The 27583-nt window shown below is 39.4% G+C and overlaps 1 protein-coding gene across 1 annotated transcript in view; it reads right to left on the reverse strand.

Moving 5' to 3' along the window:
- LOC119657034 overlaps positions 1 to 27583 on the reverse strand; it is a 209745-nt gene continuing 182162 nt past the window's right edge. Inside the window, exons 13-16 of the mRNA XM_038063786.1 lie at positions 13208 to 13670; positions 1513 to 1878; positions 640 to 857; positions 1 to 524 (exon numbers count right to left, since the gene is read on the reverse strand). Coding sequence (XP_037919714.1) covers positions 315 to 524; positions 640 to 857; positions 1513 to 1878; positions 13208 to 13670 — 1257 coding nt within the window. The 3' untranslated portion in view covers positions 1 to 314. The remainder of the gene's footprint in view (positions 525 to 639; positions 858 to 1512; positions 1879 to 13207; positions 13671 to 27583) is intronic.

Consider the following 27583-nt stretch of genomic DNA (forward strand, 5'->3'; position numbering starts at 1 on the left):
TACATAAATTTTTATTAAAAAAATGCCACACAATTTACATGTATCATGGTATGTGATGCAGTCATTATTCATATTATAAATAACAAAAGGAAGATATTTAAACTGAAAGAGGAAATGAAAACTATAAAAAAATAATTACAATCTACTTCCTTAAAAATAAATCTATCAAATTCAGAGCTACATCTTATATGAATTCAGTCATATTCACTTTCCGCACTACTTTAAATTTCAATCAAACATTTCATCGATTTGCTCATCATCACCGCCATTGAGCTCTATTCCTCGATCCACCCAAATCCAAACTAATTTCCTCTTTAATCTTTACATCCCAATCCGGCTGCCCAATTACAAATTCCACCCACCGGATCATAGCTTAATCCTTTCGGACATGTATACTCCCAGCCCACTACGCCTCCTGTTTCCATTTTGGCACAGGAAATGAACTTCTTGCAGGACAACGGATGAGGGAAGTTGCCTTGGTCCAGGCATTCGATTATTCCGCGTCCGTGTAGGATGACTTTCACCTGAAATGAAAAAGTTTTCGGAGAATTAAAACGGCAGCAATCAGGCGAGATTCCAGGCGACCGACAAAAACGAGAGGCGAAATCAGGTGAATGAATTGAATCACATAATAATTACCTGCGAATTGGATTTGCTCACGAAGCGGACATCGTCGTCATCGTAGTAGTCGTAGTCGATGATAGGACGATAAGTCCTTCCTGCAAATTGGCGACTGTTCACTTTTTCGAAGGGTTGCGGTTTTTGGGGCTTACGGCGACGAACCACCGGCTGGGTGGTGAGTGGCGTCGGGGTGGTAACTTGTGTGGTTTTTTGAGGTCGTCGGATAATTGTGCGTCCTGAAAGTTGGTGAAATAATTGGAAAATTAATTAGTAAAATTGCAATTTTATCAAGTTGAATCCAGCGTCTTTCGTCTTAATTATTTTCGTTGATTGGTGGAGAACTAATAAATAGTTTTGATTTTATTTGGTTCAGGCGTTTCTTCGTTTTTTCAACAAAGGACGGCGGGATATCTTCAAAACAATTATAGTGGAAGGGGATTCTCTCCTGTATCAATGGAAGGAATCCTTATCAATTAATCAACGAAAATAATTTAACTTTGAGTCAAAAAATGCTGAAATGAAGGAAAGGCAGAAGTTTGAGAGTATATACAAGTGGAGGCGTAATGTGCAGATGTAACAGAAAATAACTACACTGAGAACGAAAAAATCTAATTCGAGTAGGAACTGAAAATAAGATGCAGGAGAAAAGAAAGCTGTAAAATGTATCATAAAAGGCGTAGACTGTACAGTGTATAATCTGCTGCGTGTAGTGTAACACCCTTGAAATTTGTTGGTATATAGAGTAAAGTGGAAATCAGTATAAACAACAAAGGTAAGGTCAGTATACAAAAGGAAAAAAAAACAAACTACGATAAAAGATTGTGTGTAACGTGGTTCTTCCTATGTACATGTTGTTCCCCTGGAGAAACTGGTGTGGCTGCTGAAACTTACTTGTCGTTGTCATTGTTACTGAGCTTGTGCTAGCCGTCGTGCCCAAAGTTGTCCTAGCTGCTCCGATCCTTCGTGTAATCGCTTCCTCTTTCCCAATTGGTGGTGGAGCTCTGGACATAACTTTTATGGCTTCCACCAATTTTCGATCGTCTTCGTTATCTAAATTTTCACCGATTTGATTGAATCGATGGTTTGTGAACTTCGTATCCTGTTGACTGGAACCGGCCTCTTGATCGATTTCAGGATCATCAGCCAGTTCAACATCGAGTGATGCCGCGGATGTTGTAATTATTGGTGTAGTCGTACTAAATCGTCGCCTGATCAGGAAGTTCACTGTTCGCGCTGTTTGACCAGTGAAATGTTCAGCTGGATAAGAGTTTAGAATTGAAGGGGGAGAGTAGTAATTATTTTACGTTGATTATTATGGTCCATTTTATTGGATGCGGAAAAATCTTGTTTTCAAACTTATCAGTTGAATGAACAATCGAAAGTAGTTCTACCTTATAAAATAAACTAACGTTTTAATAATTTCCAATTTTTAGATAAATGTTTTGGGTTGAAAATGTTAAGATTAAACCATATTTTTGTTTACAGGCCATCTAGGTTTCATATTTACGTACCTAGTAGGTCATATTATGACATAATATGTGGGAATTCTGTGATACCAGTAACTTCAACACCAAAATTTTGGAGTTTTAGTTATTTTTACTTCAGGTTCGTACTTTTTAACAGTTTATTTCCCTACTCCCCAGCCAATGTCAAATCTAAAACCTGTTTCATGTCAATGTCAAATCTAAATCCTGTTTAGGAGTTAAGACAAAAGAGAGATTCATTTTTTATGTACAAGTTCAGGCAGCCTTTTGGAACTTGTTTTTTAGAGTAAAACACTCTGTCATAGAAAATTGTAAGTTTCCAGTCTAAATCTTTTGATTTGCATCAGTTATTAGTGAGTGCATGCCTTCAAATAGGCTCGAACCTGTCCTGAATGACTTGTCAAAAAAGAAACTTTATTAAAATCAGTATACCGTCTGTCTGTCTGACTGTCACACGTACTTTTGTTAGAAACAGTCGTAATTGTGGAAACGGTGCAGTTGACGCGTTATGCACACATAGAGGTTTATGGCATTCTTGAAATGTTCAAAGACAAGCCAATCTCTCGCAGAACAATTTTCCGTGTTCTGAAGGATTGTCGCGATGTAAAGAGCCCGAAAACAAAAAGCAATGCGGTGGTCCATCCAAATTAGGTGCCAGAACAGTCATAAGTCTGCTATCAAGTGCGAAAAACAAGGTTGGTCAATCAACACACAAATTGGGACGAAAATTTGGTGTTTCGAAAGGTACAGTCCATCGTATTTTGAAGAAAAACAACGTAATTTATCGTAAACGTCGACGAGCACCAAAATATACAAAACAACAACTCGAAAAAATACCAAAATGCTGCCGTGCACTTCGTGACAAACACTTTGCGAATGGAAAATCCATAATTTTGGATGATGAATCGTACTTCACATTCTCGCATCATGAATTGAGTGGCAACGACGGCTTTTATACTGACAACATTGAAGCAACACCAGATGATGTTAAATATGCCGGCAAATCAAAATTTGAACCAAAGGTGTTGGTGTGGGCAGCCATTTCATCGAAGGGTGTTTCAGAGCCTTTGGTTCGATCAAACAAATCAGAAGCGATCAATGCTGACATTTATATCGGCCAATGCTTGCCGAAATTGAAGCAATTCATCGAAAAACATCATGGTCGTGACGAAATAATGTTTTGGCCGGACCTTGCAAGCTGTCATTATGCAAAAAAAACATTGAATTGGCTGACTGAGCAAAATATACCATTTGTGCGAAAAAGGACAATCCCCCAAACGTACCTCAGGCACGTCCAATCGAAAATTTTTGGGCAGTTCTCAAGCGTATGGTCTACGTCGGTGGCTGGGAGGCTCGAAACGAGCAACATTTGATTGATCGAATCAAGAGAAAATTGAAGGAAATCGATCCATCGGTCCACCAAAACCTGATTCGGACCATTCGCTCCCCACTACGAAAAATCGAGGACCATGGTCCATTAAGTGTACTATTATATAAATGTATTTTTCGACGAATCATGAACAGAATAAAGTACGATTAAAAGGATTTTTCAAATCGATTGTTTGTTTTCGAATGACATGCTTTTGAAGTTAGTGCCAAAATATCATACATGATACACCCGTTAGTGAGTGCATGCCTTCAAATAGACTCGAACCTGTCCTTAATGATTTGTCAAAAAAGAAACTTTATTAAAGTCAGTATACCATCTGTCTGACTGTTGACGCGTTATGCCCACATAGAGGTTTATGGCGACCATATACAGTCAACCACAAAAAGTTGGACAGCTACGCCAGTACACTTTGAAGTTAAATATCTCGAAAGCCCCATGATATTTTCTAATAAATTTTTGAAAGAAAAACAACATTCGTTATGGGTGTTTTTCACCGTTATTATGACTTTATTAGTGTTAATAGCGATAAAACCGAGAAATTAACGTTTTGGACAGCAAAAAAAAAAAATTGGACACTTCAAACTTAATAAAAAGAAAATAATATTTATGTCAACGGTGACGGTATGTGGTGATCATTGATGACCATTAGCTTTTAAAACTGCGAAAAGTCTTCCTTTCATCGCCCCTAAATGTTCTTCGGTGACTTCCGCAGGAATAGAGCTTCAAACATGCTTTATGTAATATTCTAATTCCTTCTTGATCCTTATCTCCCTTTTTTGTAGCTCCTTTTCGACGTGTGCCAACACAAATGCTCTATTAGATTTAAATCCGGCTTCTGAGGTGGATGAGGAAGAGTCTTTTTGACGGCTTTACCAGTCATTCTTTAACGATCATGGCTGTGTGTTTTGGGTCGCTGTCATGAACTAACATGACATCTGATGGCAGTGCTATAGCATCCCACACCATGATGGTGCCACCACCGTGTTTAATTCCTGGCAAAATGTTACTGTCTTCTAAGGAAGTACCTACTCTTCTCCACACCAATTGTGGGCCATCGGAACTGAAAATGTTACATTTCGACTTGTCACAAAAAATAACTGTTTTCCCTTAACAAGTGATGGCCCTTCAAAGTGTTTTTCTTTAAATGTCACCATGGTGAAGTTGGGATTTTCAACCTTACTCCGTCAGGGGGGAGATGATAAGAGGATATGTAAAAGCAGAGCCTTCCTTTTAGCCCCCGCTTGGCACATCAAAGCGAGCTTTTTAAAATTTTGTGCAAAACAAAACCTTATTAGAATCGCTTCGATGTCTGTCTGTCTATCTTTCACCCACGATTTACTTGAAAACGGCTAATTCAATTGTCACGAAATTTGGCGAGAAGGTGTGGTCTGTGAATCCTTTTGATACAACGGGCGGCATAATTTTGCGCTGGCTTTCCCTATACATGTGAAAGGGGTTGTAAACTCCTTTTTCACATAATATGGTTGTGTATTTTCGAAACTTTTTAATGCTGGGTGAAACATAGGTAAGTGAGGGCCCAAAACGTGAGCCTCATAAAGTGTTATAAGTCTTGTTCTCAAAACCTATCCAATCAGAAAATCTGAAAAAATCACAATGGTGCATCCATACGAAATCCAGGCCTCCAAATACATCCCATTCCAGTATCTGCTTAAATAATGTTAATAATAGTATATCAGCATATTTGAGAAATTTACCCGAAAATCCCCCTTAAGTTCATGCTAGAACAACAAAATTTGGTAATGAAAAAAAAACAACTATTATTAACAGAGTTATAGAAGTTCAAAATTGGGTATTTCACGTGAATTTATGTCACACTAAGACGGGTATGACGTCATCATCGCGTAAAGTATATTCATTTGAAAGGCGGAGTTGGAGTTTGGAAATCTATATGTATATCAAGGAATATTTTGAATTGAAGGTATACGCGAATGGGAAAACGTGAATAGGGAATTTCTCATACAATATCAAGACAGAACTTTTATAACCGATGCGTCTAGCTTCCGGGATTCCGACTTGTTTTCACCCCCTTTGAAATCCAAAAGAGGATATAAAGGAAAAAGCGCTCTCTCCCTCAAACCCCGTTAAAAGTTGCGATGGTCATCTTTCTTCTTCTATATATCTTCTCTATCCCCTCCGTTACACGGGGTAGGGTTGAAAATTCAAACTTTGCAATGATAAAATATATTAAAAAACCCTCTTTTGAGGACCATAACTTGTTAAGGGGGGCGGCCGCACGGTTTTCATAGGGGTTGAAGAGGGGGATCTTCTGTTTCCTCCGATGAACTCTTCATCCCCTCCAGAAATGGGACTGATTGATTTGTTTGAGTAAGTTCACAGTGTAGATTATGTCGCTTCTCTTAAAGGAGCAGTCCATATCCGCATGTAACGGTGGCTTGTCATATGATCTAAAAGAGGTGTAATTTCACAGGACATTATACGATTCTGAATGATTTTGAAGTACTCATTGTGCTTTTCAGCAGCTCATTATCGTGGATGGCAGTGTAAAAATCCCTCACCAGTACTATAAGCGAAAGCACTTTTGACGGTGACCCAGTGTGAATTAATGTTTTCGGGTGTGCAGCCCCACTGCTGGACAACAAGCAGATTGCGGAGACGATGCGTATTGGATTTTATCTTTTCCAATTGAACGCGGGTATGACGCACTTCTTCGTTGCGAGCAGATGTGGTAACAACTCGCTTTCTTGGCTGATGTCAACACCTCTTTTGCTACGCACATGCAGAAGACAATTCCCAAATCTACTGCTGATTGCGATCCGATCGACTTGGTTAGATATTTTGTAATGGGTTAGTTGAAATGCAACTGCCTTGTACATGAACAGTGTGCCGCCGATGACGAAGACGGCGAGGTGATGAAAGTTACAGAAGTTTTGACCGTTGTTGCTACAGTCATCAAGGACGCTAATCTGCCCCGGCTTTGAGCAATTAAATCGCAGTCGAGGAATGGGAATCCTTATGAGAACTATATTGGTTGCAACAAACTCTTCCATTTACGGCGGTTTTCACATTAGACTACACTTAAATTCCAGCATGCGAAAGTCTCTTCCTTTCTACTAGCCGCAAGGCTGCAAAGTTGCAGGACTACCCTTATACTTGTGTATTTATGTGACAAGAGTCATGGATTTCGCTTAACAAAATGGGTGATGTTGGATCAGTAAAAAAAGCTGAGATTTCCTTCGAGGAGAGATTCTTAACACCGGCAGACTTCAAGGGGGTGCAGAGTCCAGAGGGATGAATCGGTCAAGTTGCAATCTCTTAGAAAACTGATTGAAACTTTCACTAGTTCACGAGTTGAGTCTATACAGGCTTCTCTTGGAAATACACCATCTGGGAGCGCATATGCCAAAACAACGCGTAAGTGTTTGTTTTAGGCAATATTTGCTTTCCTCCTCTGGGTTACGTGCCCCCTCCTTGCAGAAGGTCTGCTAGATCTTGTTACCGAATCCTGCAAACGATTATTTAAATCCAAAGAACTCCAGGCAATTCCACGTTAAGCTGATTTAATACCGAAATGTCTAGAGTGATTGGTTGAGCGTCACATTCGCGAGAATGTGTTAAGGTCGTACCCACTAAATAAAAACTTACTTTCTTAAAAACGTGGAAAGCCTTCTGGGTCTGTATTTTATTCCTTAGTGTCAAAGACAGAGGATGCAAATCTGAAAAGCAAGTACGCAAAGAATCCGTCGTGTAGATTGATCCTGTCTTTGACTGTGCGCCTTTCCGGAAACTTTGCGATGACACCAGAGATTGCTGTGTGCTGGAGGTGTTTAATTGCCGCTTCTAAGGAGTATGTTGAACAACTTACTATTAGCTTTTTTGGATGACGTGATAGTGGTAGCTGTTTGTCGAGATCTCGGAGCGGTGTGTAGGAATATACAACGCTCCGTTGGTTTTTTCGATTGTTGGTACCTCAGGCACGAACTATCAGTAAATCCAAATAAAATAACGACAACAGACAACAAAAAGGAGGAATTTGAATTGTCTTTGCTTTCCAGAGATGAGGGGTGTTGCAGCCTCTTCTAAGAAGTGGAATATCTAGGAGCAATGCTAGATAAGAAGCTTAATTGGAACGAACACATAGAGGTAAAAGCGAAACGTACAGCCGTCTCGACATGGGAACCTCATTCTCATATAATAATGGGGATATGTGTTGGTATCACTAGGCCGATGCCCCTTATGCATTCGACTGACATCTATTTGAAAGAATGAACCAGAAAAATACGTGGCCGGATATCTTGATGTCTTCTATAACGGTCGCTCAAAAATAGAACGGGGTTTGAAGTTGGAGTCTACTTTTAAAACAAGTCGGAATACCGGAAGCTCGCGCTTCGGGTATAAAGGTTTTGTGTTCATCTAATGTGAGAAACTTCAACGCACATTTTTCTGTCCGTATATAGCTACAAATCCAACATAATCCTTCATATTTTTCCAAACTACGAGACATACGTACATATTACAGCCATAGATATCACGCTCACCCTAAACAAACAAACTGCCTATTACCGAATACTGTACACATATATGCACGTATATAAATTGATCGTACCCATATTTCCGATTTACTTCTTATATCTATTTGGATTAGGCACTACCCGCAAAGTTCATTAGCACGCATTTATTATATACCTAAATACACACATGTCTGGCTGACAAATAACTAAAAAACTAAAACAAAATAATTCTCTGGGACCCAATTCATAAGAACTCATTCCTTTGTGGTATTGACGAATTGATATGTGATGATGACGTCAGGCAGGTTGTAGAGTGCACGAAATTCACAAAAAATTGTAAAGTTTCACCCCCTATAACTTTGTTAATAATAGTTGGATTTTCTTCAAACTTGACCAAACTGTGCATTATGTTCTTCATTACACGCATGCCAAATTTTGTACTTCTGGGATGAGCATAAGGGGGGTTGCCGGGTAAATTTCTAAAATGTGGAAATATACTATTATTAACTTTATTTGTGCAGATATCGGAACCGGATATATTTTGAGGCCTAGATTTCGTAGAGATGCATCACTATGATTTTTTTCAGATTTTTCGGTTGGATAGGTTCTGAGAACGAGACCTGTTACACTTTTTGGGGGTCATATTTTGAACCCTCACTCCCCTATGTTTCATCTAATATCAAATATTGAACCAGTTTCGAAAAGTACTAATTGAGACCTTTCATTTGATACCCTACATGGCTACATTCTGTGAAAAAAAAATTTGCACCCTCCATTCACATGTATGGAGAGCCCCCTTTTAAACTTAACACAAGATGGCGCCACTTACTGCATGTAAAGGGATCACCAGATTACATACTCTCACCAATTTTCGTGACAATCGGTCTAGTCGTTTCCGAATAAATCGGGTGTGACAGACAGACAGACAGACAGACAGACGGACAGACAGACACCGTCTCGATTCTAATAAGGTTTTGTTTCACACAAAACCTTAAAAAAACGAGAAATGGGCTTCCCTTGGAACAATATGGAACAGCCTTTCAAGCTCAGATGTACCCAATGTAATTCTAAATGTAGCAATTTGGGTGAGTGACGAGCAGTTAAGTGGCAGACGCTTCGCAATCTACAGCGATAGTTCAGTTGCACTAAGGGCATTAAGTATTTCTTTAATCACCTCACCACGGTGGAACTACTCTGAGTAATTGACTATTGTGGTGTCGAGAGAAATGAAATCTTGGATGCCTTAATAAAAGAAGGTTCAATTTTCCCCATGCCGGGACCAGAAGCAGCAATTGGAGCGTTAGTAGCATTGGGTAAACTGGGGGTAAGTTTCTCATAGTGATTTCGCCTCTCGCCTTAACTTTTCCTATCAGAGCTAAACAAACAAACTTTAAAGCTTATCCTGACGAAAATCAGGAAGACTTGCAGAAGTGTTATGGGCTAGAAATCACTAGATGAATGTACAAATGTCTACCTTTGATCGTATCAGACATCACGGTTTAATGCAGGTATGCTTCCGCATTGCGTTACATAGGGGTCTGAGTGCTCGGAGGCGTATACGACATTTTCATTCGAGCGTTGTACTGTACGATTGTAGTGCACTTCAACTTAGACTGGAATCTTGGAGTCAAGATACTGTCAGAAGCCGCTCCCACTAGTCTCGCAATGTGGTACTAACATTCTATGATGTCTCAGGGTGCAGTAAACTTTCGGGAAAAGTACAACTATAAATTTGGTAAGTATTACAAGATTTCCATCATACTTTCTATGTCACGCTGCTCCCAGGGCCGTGGAGAGGTAGTATTTTATATGGTTCGTCTGCACTAGACGAAATAGTTAGTCTCAGTTTTTATATTATTATTAACTTTGTTTGAGCATATATCAGGCTCGGGGTATTTTGAGGCCTACTTATCATACTCGTATGCCCTTATTCTGATTCTGATTTTTTCAGATTTTTCGGTTGGATGCCTCAAATGGCTATGTTCAGTATTAATCACTCCTTACTTGTATGAATGGGTAGCTTCCCTTAAACTCAGTATTGAATGATGTTATTACGAACATTAGCGCGTAGCATGCTACATATTGGTGACTTAAGCAACCGAGGAAGTGAGTGCTGTCTAAAGTGGGTGTTTAGAGGTAGCCAGAAGGCAGCAACCCTGTTTGCTAAGCCAATACCAAGCGGTCAGAGGGGGACTTCCAGTCCAGAGGGAATAGAGGAAAGTTCTGAGGCCTTACCACACAGGACTATTGAAATCGTCGTAATGAACCTATTGGGTTAATGGCTTCCTGTAGTCCAATAAATACATATCTACGCCATGGGAGAAACATGCTGGATCATGAGCTCGATTTGAAAAATAGGAAGTCCGATGTGCTACCTGCATCTAGATGATCGATCCTTCCATCAAACGTAAAAGGTGTAACTTGAGGGATTTGATAAGATTTGGATGCTGCAACTTTGTAACTACCAATACACATGCGGTATCGAAGCATGCCATAACGAGCTACCGTTTTTTTTTACCGAAGGACGGCTCGAGGATTCATCTCTGGACAGCGATTGGAACTTGGAATGCGTTCCAAATACAAAAAAAAATCTGATTGAATTGAATAGATGATTGCACCGGGTTAACAGGAGATTCAAGCGAACGCATACCTCAAGGTTGTGCAACCGTCCAGGCATACCTACGCCACGCTGGGATATGCCCTTAATGATGAGGGTCTGGTAAGAGCGCACACTTCGAGAAATCTTCCAGGTGGTTTACCAGTAAAATGAGTCCTTCGTGGAGGTAAATTGGGCTGGAAAGCATGGATATTCCCAAAAGCAAGTGAAGTAGACACAGACTATCTGCTGTCTAAAAATTTAGAAGATCGCTGGCAATGCTATACCGCGGGGGTGAGTAAGAATTGCAAAGGTTTATAGCAAAACATTAGAAGACGAAGTGTATGTAGTGGTCGGGATGACACTTGTCAATCTTTTCGCCGCGGATGTGGTGCATCCGCATGAAGCTAGGCAGTGCGAGACAAATTGCCTATTATTGTGTTAGATATCTGGTAAGGAATATAACACATGCTCTATGAATTGACTCTTGACTGACACACAGCCATGATGATGTTCATTACTGGTCATGGTGGTTTTAAGAACTATTTAGGACATGACAACGTGTGCAGAACCTTGGATCCTTGGATCCTCCTTAGAATACTGAGAGACTAACTTTAGAGGGAGAAGAGTTGCGCTCGGCACTGTACGGTATATTGCGGCATAAGACTCCAATCCTTAAAGTTTTAGAGGAAATTTGGAGTGCAGGAGGTAAATCATCAACTGCATTCACAATGAACTGAGAGAGACAGAACAGAAAAGAAAGATGCATTCTGAGGAAAGTGGTAATCCTGTGGACGGAATGCAGTTTATAAAGTTTTGATCCATAGTGTAAAATCATTTCTGCTGACGTGGGTAGTATTGAAAGGAAGTTGAGCTTTTAGCGCTTTTTCCGGGCTACTGGAGTAGTGTTTGATTGATGATGGTTGCGTGGGAATACCGGGTGGGGAGATTTTCTTTAGCGGATTAAAGTCCCGTATTGCGGCTTTTAATGCGTGTTACTCCTACAACAGTTCCGATTACGATAACGTATTGATCCGATCTGAATTTGAAACAATACTCCCCCCTCTCCCCCCCGCTACACAATCTCTCCACACTCGCCATTGTTTTGCTGGTAAGGGGAAAGGCCATCAGAAAATAATTAATCAAAATACTGTGCAACAGAGGAATAAGACAAAATGTTTGTTCGGACTCTTCGTAGTTGGCATGTAGAGTGAATAATACAAAATATCCCATTGGCAATTCAAACTTGGAGAAGTTCGGCGGATGTTAAGCATAGATATGCTAAATCAAGAGGACCCCAATTACTACTGGTGGTGCGCCAGTTTGGTGGCAAAGACTCCTAAGTCCGTATCTTGTGGGGGGGGGGGGTCTCTCTCACCTCACTATAACTTCGGCAATGCGGATTGTAGGGTCCGGAGTTTGGTGGCATGGTCTGCTGCAAACCGCCGTAATAGTGGACACATTTGTGCGCGGTTGAGCTAGAACGTTCCGTGATCGAGTTATATTGGGGGAGACCCAGATCTTCCTTGATTTAACGGAGGTGGTAAGTCTTCGGTATCTGCAGTTAGAGGATGTCAGTTAGTGTGAGTAGATTTCACCTTTCACAGTCGCTATTGGGAGGGCAATTGCATCCATTAAGGGACAGTTCAGAACGCCTCTATCCCATCAGTCTGGAGGATGTCGTCAATGAATACAAAGCTTCAACTCCATCTTGACTGTCACTGTGTTACGCTTGAGCTCGGAGTAAGCCCCAGTTGTCGACAGGCTTTCAGTACGGTCTTCTACTTGGAATATCCCAGCGTATCCTGGAAGACAGTACGATAGCTATACTGCGTGTATCTGAGGGTGCTCCTGCTTCGACTCTACAGGCTACCTTTGATCCGTCGGTAAACATAGTACATGTTGTAACTCGGTAACACATCGCGGCCTTCCATGCAAACCTAGGTCAAATTCCTTTTCGCAGAATAATCTATTACTGTGATCGTAAAAGTTAGTATGGCTTTAGTGATTCATTGATTTACTTCAATAAATTCGAAGCTGTATTTGGGGTAAGTAAGCTGTGAGTGCTTGCTTTGATTTTGCACTTGCATTCCAATCATACATTTTCTGAGTAAATTATTTCCAACTGTTATTGACTTGATCAGATACGAGTAACTGTTGATGAAATATACTAGTATGTACTAGGATCATGAATATCTTTTGGGGTTACTTCTCTAAAAGTAAGTGTAAGTTGGGCAAACAACAGTCTTGAGTGCTCTGTTCCCGCTTGATCAAACTTAAGCGATTACCTTCAACTGAATGGGAACGTTACTAAAGATAATTACAATCTTCTTCAGAAGTGGTCGTTAAAATTGTTCAGATATGTTTGTTGAGCGCGACAGCAGGTGAATTTGGTACGTGATTGATGCTGAGGATGATGTACCATGTATGTATCTCCAGTCTAACCATAAATAGGCATACAGGCAATCGCGATAGTAAACGACCATTGGCTGTTGCAATTCAAATGGAGTTAACCGATCATACTAGGCCTCTCTAAATACCAGCTTCCATGCATGATTGCCACATATGAAGTCAATTCCCATGTAAATAAATTCCATTCATTCCGAATCGCTTCTTGTTTACTCACCGTCATTGTTGCTAGTAACACTATCATGATCATCTGCATCTTCTCCAGCATCAGTCCCGGTTTGGTTATGTGATGCTGTTACAGTCGCAGGCGTAGAAGTTGTTGTTGTCGTGGTAATTCTTCTGATACTAACCGGTCTGGCGAATTTTCGTCGAATTACCACTCTGGGAGCTGCAGATGGTTGTTCCGTGGTGGAGGTTGTTGGCGTTGTGGTGAATCGAACGCGATTTCGATTAAATCGGTTAGTAAAACTAGTTGTTGGTGCTGTGACACCACTATCGTTGCCAGTCTGAGAGATTGTTGATGCAGCGACGGTAGTAGGTGAACTAGAGTCAACCACATGTGGTGGTGTTCCTGAATCTTCTGCAGATACTGTTGGAGCTGTTGAGTTTGGTGCTGGCGTTATTCGACGGCGGACACTTAAGACTGGACGACGTCCATTACCTTTTAGCTGGGATCGTACCTGAATTGAAGAGAAAGAAGATAGTTTTTTTGAACAGTTCCGATTTTTTTCAAAGTGAGTTTGGTTTTCTTTATTGCATTTGTATATTGTGTTCTTTGAATAAATTTGGTAATCCACGTTTTTTTTGACTGGATTATTTGATTGGTGTGGTTGTTTTTATTTCTAATTGTTCGATACAAGCTTGGATTCAATAAATTATCTAAAGAGTTGTTGGTTTAATTATTCTTTTCTTAACTCTATTGGTCTTAATCTACTATTTCAACTTAAATTTATTTTTCTACATTTCTACAATATATGGATGCCAGTGGTCCATTCATTTTCATAAAGTGATTTTTTGTGGAAAAGGTGAAAAGTGATAGTTAATCGATGCTTCCGATGTGCTCATTATGTGATTTTTAAGTAGTTATAACTGGAACATCGAAGTTTTATATAAACAAAGTGATTGCGTTTATAAGTTGTTATCAAACGCGATGAACAGTGAATGTCTCATCTTCCATCCGAGATAGTTTCGCAATAGTAAAAGTTGTTAAACAAAAGTGCTATAAATTAATTTTTTGTGAGTCATATTTTCACAATTTTTGGGACATTTTCTCCATCAACACTAGTAGTTACATTTCAATTGTTTATTTCATGGTTTTATCTAATTTCGTATATTTTCTCTTAAAAGTATCCTTTCTAATCCGGTTATAATTACAACTTTTGCTCGCTGCGGTTGCTAAAATGATCTAGTTCTTCCAGTATGTGTTGCTGAACTCTATCTGGTAGTGAGTCATGTACTATCATATTGGTATCTTTACCTTGAATATTAGCATAAACCGTTTTTTAACTAGCCTACACACGTTGGTATAACTGAATAAGTAAGTGATCTTGTCCCTGACGACATTTAGCTTGTTTTTCATTTGAAAAGCATAACTGGATTATGTTGGCCTAATGTCTACCAACATTATCTTTTTGTGAATTCAATGAAATAGAGGAGGCGTGTGGTTCGGCGAAATGGTGGAGGGTTTCCGGTTCTGTTCTCAACTGGTCCTTAATGAGATAAACGAACTTGGGACCAAATTTTAATACGTTGGCAAATACGTTGGCAGAGTGAACATACTTATATCATAATTGAAGTGAAGTTAATCAGTACTTATAGTAGCCATTATCAACAAATCAATCATTCAACTGGTTTTATATTTCAATGGATTTGTTTTGTTTATTGTTTATATAACAGTGCATTTTCATTGCCAAATAGCTTGTTGTTCACGAAGTTTTTTTAAGTTGAGCTGCAACATATACCAGCTTGAAACCTGATAGGTCGCATAGATGGACATCTATTATGTCATCCTCAAATGGTTTTTATGGATATATTTAACTTCTGAAGATCATTTTTTCTTACTAGTTTTTCAGACTATAAATTAGTGATGATGCCATTCAGATTTGAGGTTTGCTTTGTTATTTCGGCGTGGTGTGGACATTCAGAGGTTTTGTGAATAATCATGGACTAAACATAGATGTGACACAATCGCGGAAGATGTTATTTGTGATGACACCTTGACCTGGAAAGTCTAAACATTTTTGGTGGAGTATGTTTTCCCTGTTTCGTTTTTACAGAGGTGAATGTAGATTTTTTCCATAATTAGTGAATTAGGTAAGTGCTTTCTAAAAAAGGTAGAAAGCGAGAGGATTCAATTTGATATTTCTTGCTACATTAGAAGATCTGTTATACAATTGTGAAAAGTGAAGTTGGTTCACATTTAATTGAGCTGTGTTTTGAACATATTACGTGTGTAATTTACCATGTTCAGAAATCATGATTTTCCTTCTTCGCTAACGCTTCCTCATAAGAGAATACATGATTGATGGCCTGCATAAATAAACATATTCTTTGATTCAATTTTTAGTGGAAAATCGTGAAAAGCTTCTTCATGCCTTTCCAAGCATATTGCAACAGGTCTTAGCATTTTTTTCATCAGATCCAGTCACTACGAATAAAGTGATTTCAAAGGAATGGCTCAAAAGCTCAGTGGAATGAAAGTCCCATGAATAGTAATCAGACTAATTGTTTGGTAATACAATTTTTATTCTTATATCTATAAAATTAAATTTGGCCACCAATTAAGTAAGCCGTCATCGCCTATTAACTTTTTAACGGCTAATCGGGTTTCTGTAATTTTCATCCCTTTCTGGATGATAATTGTTTTCACGGGTCCAAGGAACATATACCATTGTGCTTGTTCTAATTAATATGATATTAATAACAGACATCTTAATACACCGTGTTTGTTCAATAAAAATCGATATAGGACTAACGAAAGTTCAGAAGAAGGAGGACTTGGTTGCAGGATGCAACCAAGTTTGCCTCCTAAGCAATGTAAACTGTATGCTTTTATTCGAATATTCCCTATTTTATCACCATAATTTCCATTAATTCAATCTATTTTTGAATTTGAAGTTGGAGTTATCTTTTTAATGTGCGTAACACATCGTCACCGAAAGGGACAATCATCTGATAGTCGCTTATTTTTGTTTGCGTGTCATAACTGAATTGAATTTTCCATACCGTGAAGCTACTCTTTCGATGGTCCTGTGAGGAATGTTAACAGTAGGCTTTTTAACAAAGATGACCTACTGGAGAGGTGGAAGGACCACTTCACTTCACGACTCTGAACTGGAAAGCATCTTGTGAAGTTCCTCTTTTTGATGATACGGCATGCGGCCCAAAGATCCGGATATGAATTGTTACCCTAAACAGAACCGAAATTTTCTTTGCGATGAATGCACTCAAAAGGAGTAGAGCCTTCAGCTTTCACGGTGTCCCTGCAGAGCTTTCCGTGCACTTGCTATGGTCTCTGTTGAGTTGCTATTTCCACTCATTTGCAAATGTTGGGAATCTGAGATTTCTTTTGATGAGTAGAAGAGGAGGATGATCGTTAAGAATCTTAAATACGAAGGGGAGAGGGAGGGCTATTTTGCGTGCTTCTTACTGTCTTGAGGATAGTAGCTAAACTCATCCTGAACACACTATCTGGGTCATTCTGGAACAGTGTCCGGACATATGCTTACTTTCTTTGTCGATTTCAAAAAAAGCTTTTGTTTGCCTATATAAGGAGTGTATCTAGATTGCTCTGCGCAGGACGGGTATTCCGAAGAAACTAATAGTTATTATCAAAGCAACATATGACGGTGCAATATAGTATGGCATCGAGGCAGAATCGCAGAGAAATTTGAAGTTTAAAGCGAAGTCAACAGTGTGTTAAGCTGGCATTTCGCGGAGGTACATTTTCTCTTTCTCTGGGTATCGGTGATGTTCTTCCTGTAGGTGGACGTGGAGGGGTTCGAACAATTCAATTATGCTGATGACATCTGTTTCCGGTCTCACCGAGCTATGGACCCTTCCAAGATGGCTTTGAATTTCAAGATGGTTGTAAGCAGAATCAGACTGAGACAAACATGAACAAAACAAAGTTGTTCTTTCTGACGAGTCAATGCAATCTTCCTCTTCGTACTAATAGGCAGAAGATCGAAGGAGTTGAAAGATTTGTACCTCTAGGCGGAGTTCTTTCTATCGACGGAGAAACCGAACTTGTTGTTTTGTTCGAAATCTGGAAATGCCAACATTAAGTTGAGGCTGTTTTACGCCAATGTTTCCTCTGTGCTGTTATATGCGAGTAGTAAGTGAAAGTTGATCGCCACTATTTCTGAAAAGCCCCAAGTGTCCATCAATTCGTTTTTGGGTCATTTCATCGGGATATTCTGACCTGTGACAATAACAAATAAAAGACTTTTTCGGCGTTCGGACTAGATAATCGTGGACGTGTTAATGAGAGGGTGGAAGTGGCAGTGAATAGGTCACGTATTTAGGAAGGACAAGAACTCCAGTGCAGATTATGTCATGCAGTGGAGTCCACAATCTATGATCACCGACGAGTGGGTTGCGCTTGAATTACGTGACGTAGAATAGAAGAAGAGGAGCACAAGCTTTGCGGGAAATCGTGAAGTGAGTTGATGTACATGGCTGGAAACCGACAGCGATGGTGAATGGGTGTGCTTCCATAGGGCTGAGTAATAACCATATGTTTAAATGGAAAGTTAACTACTGCCAACCACGGGGCTAGAACTTTAGCAAACACAGAAATAAAACACAAAGGAAGTACTACAAAATGATATTCCGGAAGAAGTATCAGCTAAGTTTGATATTTAGAGCGTTTAAGGCAGAAGTCAACAGATGCCTTTCCCTGATTTAATGTTCCTCATGTTGGTTAGCAACGGTAGATATCACTTAAAATTTGGGTCCTAGTGTCTCCCTCTTCGTGTCTAGGACATTATTTATAAACTAGTACTGGAGGAGCCAACCATACTAATGTTGAAAACTATGATACATGCCGTTGAGAATGCAATAGTGCTGTGGATTTTTGAATAAATTTGAGTGGGTCACCAGTGCCGATTTCTTCAAAAGATTCATTCAAAAGGGCCAGAGGGAAATCTTTGTTTGATGAAGTCAGAAATTTGGTAACACCAATGCAAAATCCATTGATCAGTATTCGCTGCTGCAATAATTTCACAATCTGATAAAGGATGAATGTAATGAAAATTGAAATCTAACTCTATGTGAAGAGTACTGTTGATTGTGTTTGTTGCGATTTTTGGCGATAACGTGTAAGGGACCGGGATATCTGGAGACCGGGATGTCTGAAGATCGTTACTAAGGCAGGCTTTGGTCGGATACCGGTTACTGAGCCCTTGGTGATAATGATTTGGCTTGGACTGTATACAAATGCATGAGGGTTTTGGGTTTATAAATGCGAAAAAGGAATTACTTCTCACAACGAGGAAAAAGCAATTAACCGTGGTGTAAACGGGGACAATGGATTATGGTATGGAAGCTGTTGTTAGCTAGAAACCGGGTGCATACAGATCACGAAGTCAGAATTCTGATCCCACCAATGCAAAGTACTTTGCTTGGAACAGTTTTCGCTATAATGAGACTTAAAATTTAACTTTATAGTATAGAGTTCTGGTGATTATGATTGTTACCGACTTCTCAGAGTTGTTGAGTTTCGGTATCTTCAACCTTTACTTCCATATCAAATAGCGCCATTCAAGGCTTGCCTTTCTTAGCTCCAGCAACCATCGTAGAATTATGAGGGAAGGGTTGTTGTTGCTTTTTTGAACTTCTCCCATCGGGCGCAGGGTCGTAGAGAGAAGCTCCGGGCCGGGGTGAAAATTGCGAGGAAAACGGGGTCCAGGGTGAAAATTATATGTTTATAGGCAGAAAAATATGCAAGTCCACCTATTATTTCTTTTTTTATACAAATTTTATTTTCGGGCCTCCGAGGACACTCCGGGCTGGGGAGGAATCCCCGCTTTTCACGCTTCTTTCGTCAGGCCAGGTCGGAGGCCAAGTGTGAGAACTGTATGATAAGTTCTTTTTGTAGATAATATTGAGTTTTAATTGGCAGGTGGGAATAGCCGAGCAGGTTTCCACTAGATCCCGGTTGGAAATGTGGTGACAAAGGGGCTGAGGGCAACTGAGAGATTTGTAATTTTCAGAATGGCATAATGTTGTTTAAAAGAACAATTACGCTTCCACTGTCCGGGAAGGAACACTGATTCCACTATCTGGGATAAAGTCGAAATGCATGAGAGATAGACCTGATAAGGATACTATAGAACCATTACTTGATTGTATTCATTTTCTTTCTTACAAATTTAATAGCATTAACGTTGGGTGAACAGAGGATATGAACGTACTTTACCACCAAATAAAGTTCCTAACATTTAGTTACTTCATGTATTTTCTGTGATTAGCATAGCCTGTCGAAAGTAGACTAATCCTACTCTCCAAAATTGATCTACCTAATAAATCTACTTCTTTGAGAAGGAATCCGGAGTTTCTGAGTAAAAAGGTTTCATCAGGATTGAATGACTTACGGTAGAATAGATTCGGAATTATGTAGTGAACAAATCAAATGGGCAGTTTACCAGACAAGAGCCAGCATTACTTAGTAGAGTTGTAAACTATGCCACCAGGAGAAACAACCATCTTAAAAGAATAACCGTGCATATTGGAGCTAGAGTCAAATACGCGTGAAGACAGAAAAATTAGTTGAACCCACCAACAATCGATGGACTGCAAGTCGACAAAGGTAATATGTTGATCCTTATGACTAGGGAAGAATACGATTATAACTCAGAAACAAACTAGGAGAAGGGATATTCGACGAAATAAGAAAGGATTCGTTCGTTCTGACAATCCTCTTCAAAAAGGACAGAAAAGCTCCCTTCCAATGCGAAGCAATAAAGGCGATATTTGAAAAAATGGTGAATGGGAGAATTCATTCTTGTCAAGATTTTTTTTTTGAAGTGGGGAGAGGGTAATCTTAGTTATAGCACTCCGGCTTTTAGTAAACCCTTATCTACTTTAGAAAATCACAAGGTCCATTACCGTGTTCGAGATTCGACCCTGTGGCAAAGAGTTGGGATCGTTAAACTAACGCCACAACCTCCTTAGCCATCGCATTGTCTGTGCTCCTGAAATTGAGGAAATAGACAACAAATTGAGGGAATTCATCAGAGCTATCAACACTTCAATGGAAGGTAGAAACAGTGAAGCGGTCAGGACGAACTGAATACAGTCAGAAACATAGGAACCGACGAAGTGATGACCTCTTTCGATATCAGAGCGCTGTTTGTGGTGCTAGTCAATATATACTTGTCATAACTTCCTACGTGGAGCATTGAGAATCGACCATACCTACGAGCTATCGTTGCGGCAATCTGTTTCAACTGACATCAAGATCCAAGAGGAAACCTTAATGTTGAACTTATGGAATAGAGCTGAATGGGGCATACGTAAAAACTACTACTATTTTGGTTTAGGAGAAGGTTCTACAAAGCAGCGCTTACAGGAGCAATTAGCGATCCATTGTCACCTCGTAGGTGCAAGAATTTTTATGAAACTTGAAACAAAGTTTGAAAAGAAGCTTGCAATGAGGTATGCGACCGACTCGAGATTACTTGAGTTTGGGAAAGCCCTGTGGAAAAAGGGCAAGCATTGAAAGAATGGACGTTAAATTGACCAGAGTTATGGAGTCTCATAATATCTAGGTTACCCGATACCATGATAATCGGTAAAATCTTTTGGAAATTTGCTTTCAAAGGTTCGTTTTTCGAAAGATCTATAGATCTTTAAACAAATTCGTGATGATTATTTTTGCCGGTAGATAAGTGAGGGGTTTTGTCAGAAGTTGATTGCCTGTGTCCCTCAATTGCGTAGGGATTTTGGGGGGAGGTTATTAGAGACTAGTCTTGCACTAACCTTGCATGATGGGGGCAGGATTGCACTAAATCGATCAGATAAACTTTTGACGCTCTATGGGTTGGGAGATACACGATTGTTTAGATTTGTTGATCAATTTCGATAAACGGGGTATAGGATTTTGCTCAGCTACATTATAATAGACTCCAAGGTGTACATACCGAGCCAAATAATGCTAAGTTTCCTAACTAGATAGATAGAACTTCGAAGTTCATCCACCTTCTTCTTTCAGTTTGTAATCTCCGAAAAGTTTATTCACGACAAAGCAAAAATGAGAAACATCTTCCGCCTATGGAGGCAGATTTTATGGAAAGAAGTATCTTCCATCTTCCAAACACCTGTACCGCATTGCAATAAACCTCTGTCATGCAAACGTGCTTGGCATTCCTTCAACTTTTCCTGGTACATGAGCGTAATAAAGAAAGTATTAAAACAAATTTATTGTACATGGAGTGCATCATCACCAACGAAACCAAGGTCTACAGGTAACAAGGAAGACGACGCCATTTGTCCACATTTGAAATATGCTAATTTAGAAATTTGTTTCAACTAACATCAGAGGTAATTTATAAGTCAGACTGTGAATGTTAATTGCAGAAACGGTGCGTGGATGCTAACATTTTTGCAATATCATTTGCAGAGAAGTTGCTATTTCAAGTGCCAATGTAGCTGGAAAGGTCGTGAAGTAATGAAGCAGTTTCAGATGCTAAACTGTGTATGCATTATAATGTAATGAAATTCATAAATGCATAAACAAGTTGAATAAATCTGGTTTGATATTATGCATGTGACGGTTATGTTGCCGTTAGTTTTAGAAACACGTAATTCTGTGGTTTCATTTTCGCTTTGATATTTTTAAATAAATTCTGCATATTTGTACAAGAGTGCATTTCAACTCCGGCAAAAAAGGCATCAACATTTAACTAAGCCAAGGGAATTAATCTAAACTGTGCGTTCATACATTGCAGAAAATTAAAGTGCCAGAAATATGAGCTCCAGAATTCACCTTGTATTACTGGGTTGGAAGGATACGTAATTTTGTGAGGAAGATTTAGTTGGATTGAAGTGAAAGATTGGCAAACCAGCAGGTGGAACATACGTCCCTTATCTTTCTTTCAGGAACATAGGAAGCTTACTAGGATTCTCTGGCATAACATGTCTGAGTGTGGAAAAAAATATTGAAATTTATAATTTATAAAGAAAATGACTCAATACGTAGTACATAGGTTCCATTTAAGACATTGTGGACGTTTTTCCAATGAAAATGAATTGGAACTAACAGAAAAACCATTTGCAGGGAAATTGAAGAAACGCTTTCATGAGAAATAATTGAAAATGTACAAAGAAGTCAGGTGGATGTAGTCCCACTTTTCAAAAAAGCAGTTAAAATAGTGCTCCTAGGGGGCTCGTTTGAACATATCCAGCACTACAAATTATTATTAACACTCAGATTAGTTAAGTTCGTTGGCAACGGATTCATTTTGATGTTTTTCTTTGTTTTACACCTTTTTGAATGTGGTAATACCTCACTTAAGGACCTCGGTCTAGGCAATCCTGTTGAGGCTGATTTCAGGACTTCAATACCTAATCTGTCCATGAAAATGCTAGTACCTCGGATAGATGGACCAATATATTCAGGTAATGCGAACTCCTTTGATTGTCATAACCTCGAAGAGTAAGGATTACACTCAGGCCTGATAAGAGGGTCGTTTGAACCCAGAAGTTTTGAGTAAAAGGGAATTCAAAATTCCTCCAATCCATAAGGAGCAAAATACCAAATAGCCAAAACTGAGACAGGTTTTAACTGGAAGGGAAGATTGTAATTAAGTGTTTGAAGAGCAACTCAGGGTTTGTATTTGACCACTTTCGACCTGTAAAGTTCACTACAGGAATCTTTGGAATAAAACATGGAACATAAGTATATATGTACGCTCATTCTAGTTTTATTTTGACAGAGTTCGAAAAAATATTTTGGCAGCCTGCGAACCTGACGAGTAATTCATAATTGCTGATGAGTAGCAAAAACCTAAAGAAGCATTGTTAGGTTTCGGCAGTTGGACAGGAGGGTTCATGTAGTCGTTTTTGTATGAATCTTATATTCTTTTCACAGTGGCAGCTCTTTCTTGCTCAAAATCTTGAGGGAAAGTCAGATCATATGTCGGCGGAACGAAATGAATCGCTTTATGTTTGAACAACGTTGAGAAATATTGGGAACTTTTTTCCAAAGTCATCGTTGACGTGTTTATTGAAGAAAAGTTGTGGTCAAAATGAGACACTCACCATGCAAGAATTTCATGAAGTTGTCATACTAGTGGGCAACACTCACTGTACTCGCTGTCGTATTCTGTGAACCGACCAGGATGTGGTTACCATGATCAGGAATATGCGACTCAATGTGGGAATATCGACTCGTCATCGATCATAACAACTCAACATCAAAGGTCCAATTGACTCAGCAATTAAAGGCATATCATTGACTTCATTATCCCTTCTCTGTTTGAGCTTTACCTCAAAATGGACAACGATTTCGCTTAAAAAAATATATTTACCGATGAAATGCATTTTCATCTCAGCGGCTTTTTTAACAAACAAAAGTTCTGCCTGTCATCATTCATGGGTTATTGCCTCAGTAAAGGAGGGACCTCGATTGTCATTAGAAATTTGGCAGATAATAATAGTATCCGCAGTAATCAGAAAAGAGCTACTGGCAATTGGCAATAGGATTTGGAGAAGCAAAGCTTCGTGACCAGATTAAAAACCTAATAGGGTGTATAAACTAGTGGTGAAGACAAGGCTGTACACGTTTGCTAAATTGTGTGAGATCTTATTTTAGGAGTGGCAGAATCCTATATTCGTACCTAAAGTTGATGAATCGTCTGGCAAACAGCCTCTTAGCGTCCTGCGTATTTTTTGCGTACCCGTACTATGAAGAACCAAGTAATGATTCCTCTGGTAGTTCGTGGCCTGGAAGCTTGTTAGATTGGTGTCTGGATTGCCGTAGAGTGACTTTAATATTGAAAGTGAAAATTGGTTACATGCTTAGCTGACAATGTGTGAAATAGATGAAACTCGACCAGCTGGAGCTGAATTGAGAGGTCACTAGCAGCATTTGATATTCGCAGTTATGCTATTGCTTTAATCGACAGCTATCTAGAGTAAAGATGGCACTGGTCCGACACTGATGATGAGTTCAAGGAGTATACTAGTATTGAGTCACAAAACTTTCCAGTGCATCCACTGCTGCAGAACACGACATGTAACGATATGCCCAATTTTCAATATGTTATGATAGCGGATAATGTTAAAGTTGGCATTACTATCGGGTATGGTGGAGCAGAAAACGAAACTAATACTCTCATCACAAAGCACTGTAAGAATACTTAAATTTTCATCAAAGTCACATCAACCATTTTTAAGTTAAGTGATAGGCGCAATGTTCAATTTTAAGTAGCTTTTTGCTGTGCTGCCCAGATGAACGTGATTCCTCATCGAGGAGGCATCACGTCATCAGGGAGGACTCCCTGGTAGACTCCGTGAAAAGAGTGGAAAAGGCTCTGGCTGAATGCAAACCCATTATTAAAAAATCAGCCGAACTGAGAATGCTTAACCCATTTCTGCCTAGAATCAAATGCCTCCTTAAAATAGCAGCAACGAATTCGTCGACCCAAAATATTGCGAAGTGGTTTTTGGAAGAAGTCAAAAGGTTAACCCTTAAAATAGGAAAAAGAGCAGTGAGAAACGGCAGAAGTCAGTCAAGTCAAATTGTACATAACATTTTCAAAAGATAAAATACTGAAGAAGGGGAGAGTTGGTCCCCGAAATACGTATTTGTATATATTACCAAATACTTTTAGGCAATAAAAAGGAAAAATACCTTCAAATTCAATCTTTCATTTTAAGACTTCGGCTAACAAATTACCTCCTATTTCAAACCATGTGGTATACTTTTAGGTCTCTCAGGCCTGAGGAGAGCTGCTGCTTCAAAGTTGCTAGTGAAATTTGGCCTGTGCCCACAAAAATGATTTTAGTTAGATGTCCCTCCTATTGGTTTGCTCGAATGAAAGCCAATTTTGTTTTTGCATAAAGTAAAGCCTCCTTAGGCAGATTCTCGAGCATATCTCTGAATGAAATTAAATAATATATAGGCAATTTAATGTTTTAAGGTCTTTCAGTCTTTAAGACAAGAAACATCTGTTGGAAGTGTCTTGCTCTCCTTTGTGTGGTAATTGGGTTTTGGGAGAGTTAATTCCTAATTTACATTTTTAGTTCCTAAGTAAAAACTTCTACAGGATCAAGTCAACATCTTCCTTAACAAATGTGATACGCTTAGCTTACCGGTTAATCTTGACAAGTCTAGCGTAATCACTTTCAAAAAAGGCAGAATCATCTTTTGGTCAATCGAACCCTGCTTAGACAAAATAAAGAAATCACTTTTGTGAGTAGGATAATAACTGCTTCTCTGTCAATTAAAAATCACACCACCAATATGATCAGAAAGGAAATAACAGTGGTAAGAATTGTCAACTTCTCTACGAGCTTCTCCTGCGGCCTCAAAACCAAAAAAGCGGTTAAACTGTTTCAAGCAGTGGTTAGATCGGTTTTCGATTACGCTGCCACTTCTACTGTTGGATCACCCAAATATCTAGACAATAAAGTAGATTCTGTAGCTGCCACTTAGCTCAAAAGGTGTCTGAGGCTACAGAGTTGATTAGGCTTAAAAGAACTTTACCATCTTCTTATAAACTAGTGACAGAAAACCCGTCAGTCAATAATGGCCTCTCGAAAGTATGGTATCTCACGAGGGTCATTGCTTAACTAGAAGGCTGGAGGTCTGGAATGGGCCCAACAGGACAGCTGGGTAAACAAAACAAGAATGGATGGAAAATGTCCAAAACAAACTAAACTAGTCCAAAAGAAATGGTTTCGCGGTTTACGCCACCGATCCAGCAACAACAAAAGAAGCCACGAGTACTGTGGTCTCAACATCTCCCCGTATAAAAGTAGGCTATAGAATGCTGCTGGCCAAAGATAGAGTTCAGGAGAGAGTAGTCATTATAACGGACTCTCAAAATGCCTGCTCACTACTCAAAAACCAAAAGACTAACCATTAAATCATATGGGAAATCGTCAGCGAAATTGAGCATTCGCACATACAAGAGAGTCATCCAAAGCAGGTAGATTCCGGCAAAAAGTGGAATCCACCTAAATAGATTGGCGGAATTAACTGGCAAAAGGGTCAATCTACAGTGGGCCCCATCTGACAACCACGCTTGCTGAGAATGACATAATATGACACGTTCAAAACAGGATCAATGAGGACTGGCAGTTAGAGTGCCAAGAAATCTCCGGACGAAGGCAGAGGTTTTGCTAGCTTCCTCTCCACTCTACTTGTGAAATTACCAGAATTCATTAATTCGCAAACAGCTCCCACAACTAAGCCCTCAACATACTCCAATCCAAGTCTTATCTCTTTAGAATTGGTAAACTAAGCAATTGTATTGTTTTTTCACCCTACTCTACTCACATTATAATGAACGAATAGGTGGAAACTACACACATTACAACGATAATACCAGTTTTGACAGACACAAAACTCCTCATTATATAAGGAGTCTCAGCTATAAAGGGCAAATTGCCTATACGACCGAGTGACAGCTGGCATATATAGGCCCAGAGCCTAGCCATTTTTCGTTTTCACGTATGGTCATCGTAGCCGGACTGGGAACTTAGTTCTCTCTGATGTTGCTTGTCGGGACATCGTGGGACAACTAAAAACACAAGACAACAACATAGTTCCCTATAATGTTTCCCTGGAGCGCTTGTAGTGATTCTGCGTAAACAATCACGTTCAAGAAATATTTCCACTAAAAAGTGTCACTACTATGCAATTTGAGAACGGACTCTTTTTTTGGGTAATACAGTAATCAATAATCAAGAGTCGATGGAATTATAAAGTCTCTCCCGAGCTAATTATTCCACCTGTGATTGGCTTCTACGACACCCATCAAGTGGACCCCGTTAATTCTTAAATATTTGATTTGCACCTAGGACATGAAAGACCTGCGTAATCTTGAAATCGGAAACAGGAAGCAAATATCGAGCCCCACAAAGGATGCAGTCGGAGGAGGAAAACCTCGATTGATGATTTAGATGAAGTTAGAATTGAAACAGTGTCGAAGGTTCTACCCAGGTCTTGAAAGGACTCAGAGGTAAGAAGGGTTATTCTTTAAGAGAGTAAGAAAAAATGTTGGATGATTTCACGTGTAGTTGATCATGGACCAAGTGATTTAGACAATGTTACATTTAAATGGATACAAGAAGTTAGGTCATCTATTCGTAATGATAACGCTAACGAGGATATCTTTAATGCAGACAAGGCTGTGATTTTTTAAAAACCTACAGCATATAAAATACCGCGATTCAACAATGCTTTGGTGGGAAGATGTCAAAAGATCGTATAAAATTTCTAGTTGGGGAAAACATGACGGGCTTTCTAAAGAGAAGCATTTTGTAAGCGCAAACCAAAGCCATGGGCTTCAATGTCCCTTTTTCATGGAGGCAATACAAACGCCTCAGATATTTTCGAGAAATTTTTGCTTAAGTTGACTTC

This window comes from Hermetia illucens, chromosome 5, assembly GCF_905115235.1.
Source record: "Hermetia illucens chromosome 5, iHerIll2.2.curated.20191125, whole genome shotgun sequence".
Classification (NCBI taxonomy): domain Eukaryota; kingdom Metazoa; phylum Arthropoda; class Insecta; order Diptera; family Stratiomyidae; genus Hermetia; species Hermetia illucens.